The following is a 6107-nucleotide window of genomic DNA, read 5'->3' as shown; positions in this document are numbered from 1 at the left end:
AACATGGAATTAATAAACATTATGATTCTTTTATGTTAATTGATAAGCCTATTAAATTCATTATTAATGGTTGAGTTTTATTATTTAATACTTAAATTTTATTTTTATTTATTATTTTCTTTGTGAAGATAATAGAACGTGGGCCTATGCTTGGCCCACTTCAACAATTCCACGTACTTTAGGTTGGCATTTAAAGCTATATATCATATAATATAAAGTTGACTTGGGTGATTAGTTCTGTTAAGTTATAATTATTGTCAATTTAATTTGTATTAGCTTTTGGTACTAATTATTTGACTTATTACAGCAAAGGCGTATGCTCAAACAATTAAGAAGTTAATTAATATAACTAAAACAAGTAAAGCTCTCAATATCATATATTTGTTTGACAATAAATTTAACTTATGCCAGGCCGATACCAATGTTAACCCAAGAATAACAAAGCACCAAACTTCACCTAATCATTTGCAATTACATGAATGTTTTGAGTTCAACACTCTTAAATGGAAAAAATATTTAGAAAAAAATTAGTACTATCTTATAAGAACTCAATTTGATTACAATTTGAGATCCAAATTAAGCTAAAAATAATCAATTAAATCATTAGAGTTTACCATATACTAGTCGTTTATCTGTCATTGCACGACCGTTATTATTGTTTCGATTATAAAATTAAGTTGATAATACAATTTAATTAAAATTTTAATATTTAATATTAATTAATAATACTTTAAAAATAATAGCAAATTAACTATTTTAAATGTCTTTAATTTTTTTAAAATTTAAAAATTTATTAATACAATAATATAAAAATTATTTTAAAAATATTTATTAATTAATCTTAATATTATAAATTGATACTATCAATATAATTGATAGTATTATTTTTTAGAATTAAAAATATATTATATAATTAAAAGAATTAATTTATTATCAAATATATATTACAAATATAATTTAAAATATTATTTTATAGAATTAGAATTATTATTCAATTAGAAAATTAATTTATTAATTAATATGATATTAAAATATAATTAATATGCTATTTCTTAAGATAAGAATTAGTATTGTTATCTGATTAGAAAATTATTTATTAGTTAATATAATATTAAAGTATAATTAATATCTTATTTTTTAAGATTAGAATCGATATTTAATTAGAAATGTAACTTATTAATCAATAAATTAATAAAAAAATATAAAATTATACATCAGTTTAATTCCATGTATCAATAAATACACATATCAAAATAAAAATCTTAGATAAAAAATTAAGCATATATAAAAAAAAAATTTAAATTTCAGAAATTAATATATATATATATCAAAGCTTATATACTGACTTTTTTATTCTTTTTTATTATTTAAGAAAATTAAATGGGTTATGATCATATTTAAATTAGCTTCAGATGCATCCCAATTAAAATATAATGATACATTTTGAGGCTCAATTTTCTATTATTCAAAAGTAACTCTTAAATAATTAATGCCAACTGCATAAACCTAATCTTGGAGCAAAATAAATGGCTGATGTGTGCAAGCTATTGATAAAAGGCTTTTCCTTGGGGTGGATCTTTATAATTTAAAATTTATGATCTATCCAAATTGGGAGTCTCTGGGATAAATTTGATTGGTTTAAATAAATTATATAGAACGTGCATGTTGCAATTTACAACCCAATGCTTTATTACTTTTCTTTTTTCTTCCTTTAAACAAGGAAGATTATATTAGAGGCCATAATATATAAGACAATTTGCATATCTTGCCCACCCACCCACCCTCAAAGGAACCCGTAGTTATCCTCTCAATCATCATATCATAAACGATCTCAAAATATTTGTATATCTTTCTTCTCCTTATAACTTTCCAAATATTTCTTCTCCAATCAAAAGTTTTCTTCCTTCTACCATTGCCACCACCACCTCCAAGAAGTCAAGAACCACCAAAAATGGCTGCGGAGAGCTCCACAAGCGCCAACGAGTACCCTATCAAGACAGTAGTAGTTCTGGTCCAAGAAAACCGTTCTTTCGACCACATGCTAGGGTGGCTAAAGACCCTTAACCCAGAAATTGACGGAGTGACTGGACAAGAATCCAATCCCATCTCAACCTCAGACCTGAACTCCTCCCTCGTTTTCTTCAGAGATCAAGCTGCCTACGTCGATCCTGACCCTGGCCACTCAATCCAGGCTATATATGAACAGGTGTTCGGCGTCGAATGGACCGAAGCTGCACTATCCAGCGAGAACGCTGTATCCCCGAAAATGAATGGTTTTGCACAGAACGCAGAACGTACGCAGCAAGGTATGGCTGAGACTGTCATGAACGGGTTCAGACCAGAGGCTGTCCCGGTCTACAAAGAGCTGGCCATGAATTTTGCCGTTTGTGATCGCTGGTTTGCTTCCATTCCTACGTCAACGCAGCCTAACAGGTTGTATTTGCATTCTGCGACTTCGCATGGTGCTACAAGTAACGACACCAAGATGCTAGCTGAAGGGTTTCCTCAGAAGACCATTTTTGAGTCAATGCATGAAGCTGGATTTTCTTTTGGAATTTACTTTCAGCAAGTTCCTACTACTCTTTTTTACAGGTAACATTTCAGTTTCACTATCAACAATTAATTTTATTTGATATTGGTATTATTAATATGTTGCAAGACTGTCAGGTTATAAGTTCGAATATCAGAATCAGATTATCAATCGGAATTCATAACAACTAACAACTATGAGAAAAATGTATTGCGAATTACATTATTGTGAATTTTATTTTGTATGCTAGGATGATAACCCACATATGTTTTTAAACCTGTACTTTCTACAATCAAATAATTTTGCATATATAATGCTATAGTTTTTTTTTTTTTTTAATTTAACTCATGATTCTCTCAAAAATTGTATTAAGAATTTAAATTTCATTAAAAAATTAAAGCAATTTAGGTGGAAGAGATAGAATAGTAAGCACTAACAAACATTTGAAAATAATAAGTTTTTTAGATATAAGGACTTTGACCTTAACTCTATCTGGTTAATTCAAAAATAGCTTTCTTTCTTCTTCTTTTTTTGATTTTTTTTATTTTATTTTCACAATTTAACAACCATGCATCAAGTCATCAATTAATTACTTGTGAATGTTACGACTTCAGGATTGAAAATTTATATATTACATTACATTGGATGCTTCCTGTTGCATGGACGACTTGATCAAAGAGTGAAATCTCTTGCTCGCATTGGATACCTTTCATATTTCAAAGGACTTTAATTTCATATGAAACAAATTTAATATTCAGGGGAGGGTCCAAATAATCTGATTCCTATACCAAATGTGATTGTGAAGATAATTAGTTCAACCAATAAACTTTATCTCAAAAGTTTCGAAATCTTGAATTTGGATCTCAACATATTTAACCGGTTGAAGAACATAAAGAAAATATTTAATTGATTAGCAAATGAATATTTCCTCTTAATTTAGTCTTTCTATTCTATTTTATGATGAACGTAGTAATACATAAAATAATCATTAGAATTAGTGACTAATTGATATTGTTTCTTCACTTAATTAATAGAAATTATCAAGAACATGTGGTCTCAAAACCTCCTGAAATTTCCATAGAATAAGGGCATTTCATGTGAATAGATGGATACTTCTAATTTTCCAATCAAACATAATCTAAAATAATAGACCCATAATGCAATGTATGAATTATACTATCACTTAGTTCATTTTAATTTTTATATTATAAAAAATTTAATTAGTCATTACTATACTATTTATATAATGAGTCATTGTGTTAATTATTCTTTAAATATAATATACATTATATTATATCATTGTACATGAACACGGTGACTGTTGTACAATTGTTTCTGACAGCCAAACGAGGTACTATTTTGTTTTGTCCCATTGTCTTTGCCTTTTTTTATTGTTTAAAGACCTTAGTTGTCAACTGACCCCATTTTTTGGTACCCACGTTTTTGTTTTAAAGTAATGATTTTGGCTCCCAAGTTGATTGCAAAGTCGCCATACCTAATCCATTTTTAAAACATGTTATATTCTTCCATTTAGTCTTCTTTTTTCTTTTTCTTTTTCAGGCGATACTTTGGCTTAAGTTATTTATCTTCATGTTCAATAAAGAAAAATTGTACAACTTATAATGATGATTTTATATATTTAACAAATCCTCACTTTATCATGGATGCAATTTAAGTTATATAATTAATTAAAACATAATATTTTTAATGGGGGATTAATGAATTTCATAGTCTAGTTCTTGTTTTATTACAAGAATTTTGTAAATTTCCACAAATATTAATGGATATGAACAATAAGTCACTAGTACATTGAGTTTATTTCTTTAATCTAATTGTAGTTAAGTCATTCTTGAAGATGGTCTAAGAACCGAATGATCCTTTACTTGTATTTAACAGCCCGGAGTTTTAACTAGCAAAAGAAACTAGACTCCTTTGTTAACCTGAGATTAAGTATGTAAATGTAGTTGCTAATATGACTTATGAATTTGATAATACCTTAAATTTTTTTGCCTTCTAATAGAATAATCTTGTTATGGACAGGAACTTGAGAAAGATAAAGTACCTAAAGAACTTTCACCAGTTTGATCTACAATTCAAGAAACATTGCGAGAAAGGGGAGCTACCAAACTATGTGGTGATTGAGCCAAGGTATTATGATCTTTTGTCGATACCAGCAAACGACGATCATCCATCGCATGATGTCTCAGAGGGCCAAAAATTTGTTAAAGAAGTGTACGAAGCACTAAGAGCTAGCCCGCAATGGAATGAAATGCTATTCATAATCATATACGATGAACATGGTGGTTTCTATGATCATGTTCCAACACCTGCAACTGGCATTCCCAGTCCTGATGATATTGTTGGTCCTGCACCTTATTTGTTCAAGTTTGACCGACTTGGAGTTAGGGTACCAGCCGTTTTAATATCTCCTTGGATTGAGCCTGGAACAGGTATATAACAAATACTGATGGTCTGATAAGAAGCTGTAATAATATAACTGAATGAGTTTCTTGATTTTTGATTGCTAACGTATTTAAACTGAATTGCAGTACTACATGGACCTTCAGGACCGCAAGAAACATCAGAATTTGAGCATTCCTCAATTGCAGCAACAGTTAAAAAGCTATTCAATCTGAAAGAGTTTCTAACCAAACGTGATGAGTGGGCTGGAACCTTTGAGTCTGTCTTGACTAGAACTAGTCCAAGAACAGACTGCCCAGGTGAACCCACATTTTTAAATCCTATACATAACATTTCTAATTCGTAGTTTCTACCTTCTTTGATATATAATTGCATATATATGTGTTGTAGTTACACTGACAGAACCCGTGAAGCTGCGATCGAGAGGGGCAAATGAAGAAGCAAATATTAGTGAGTTCCAGCAAGAACTGGTACAACTGGCAGCAGTACTGAATGGAGATCATGGGACAGATATTTATCCTCACAAACTTGTGGAATCCATGAAAGTTTCAGAGGCTGCAAATTATGTAGAGAATGCATTCAAAAGATTTTATGAAGAATATGAGAAAGCAAGGGATGGTGGGGTGGATGAATCAGAAGTCATTGCTTTAGTCAAGACAGAGGCACTTGCCATTATTACCAACACTAGCGCATCATCCAAATCTTTTATTCAGAAGTTGTTTTCTTGCATAGTTTGTGATAATTAATTAATGTACTTTCCAATTCTCATTGTGTTAATATTCCTTCCAATCCAGATGTTGTATTATTCACCTGTCTTTTGATTTGGGAACCCCATTTTCCTTTTGGGTTGCATTTATTTCTGTGCATTTGTATTCAGATATCAATTTACTAATATCTGTGAAAGATTTGTTATTTTATATTTATTTCCCAAATAAAATTCCGAATTTTCTTTTCCAAACAGTAAAAAAAATGAAAACAGGCAACATATTTATTTATGGAACATATTTTATTTATCAAACCATTTAAAAAGCACAGCTAATTCCGCAATTCTAATACAAATCGACCCAAACCAGGGAAACGTTTCATCGCCGTTCCACAAGGCTATCTGTCTTTTGTTGTCCATTTTTAAAAGGAAAAAGGCTAATGTTTAGGCTGA

General features: G+C 29.8%; 1 protein-coding gene across 1 annotated transcript; it reads left to right on the top strand.

The window, feature by feature from the left end:
- The first annotated feature begins 1776 nt into the window (after window positions 1-1776).
- LOC8284265 (non-specific phospholipase C4) lies at window positions 1777-5870 on the top strand. The gene is made up of 4 exons (XM_002523961.4): window positions 1777-2592; window positions 4571-4980; window positions 5080-5250; window positions 5342-5870. The coding sequence occupies exons 1-4, from the start codon at window positions 1952-1954 to the stop codon at window positions 5695-5697; spliced, it is 1578 nt and encodes a 525-aa protein (XP_002524007.2). The 5' UTR covers window positions 1777-1951; the 3' UTR covers window positions 5698-5870.
- Window positions 5871-6107: the final 237 nt, after the last annotated feature.

The sequence above is a fragment of the Ricinus communis genome, chromosome 10 (genome assembly GCF_019578655.1).
Source record: "Ricinus communis isolate WT05 ecotype wild-type chromosome 10, ASM1957865v1, whole genome shotgun sequence".
NCBI lineage: Eukaryota > Viridiplantae > Streptophyta > Magnoliopsida > Malpighiales > Euphorbiaceae > Ricinus > Ricinus communis.
This window is presented reverse-complemented; position numbering and strand designations above follow the sequence as displayed.

Bases quoted from the DNA above. Each gene is read 5' to 3' on its own strand.
- LOC8284265 (XM_002523961.4), top strand. From the start codon at position 1,952: ATGGCTGCGGAGAGCTCCACAAGCGCCAACGAGTACCCTATCAAGACA. The intron at 4,981-5,079 runs GTATATAACAAA...ACTGAATTGCAG, and splicing joins TTGGATTGAGCCTGGAACAG to TACTACATGGACCTTCAGGA. The intron at 5,251-5,341 runs GTGAACCCACAT...TATGTGTTGTAG, and splicing joins TCCAAGAACAGACTGCCCAG to TTACACTGACAGAACCCGTG.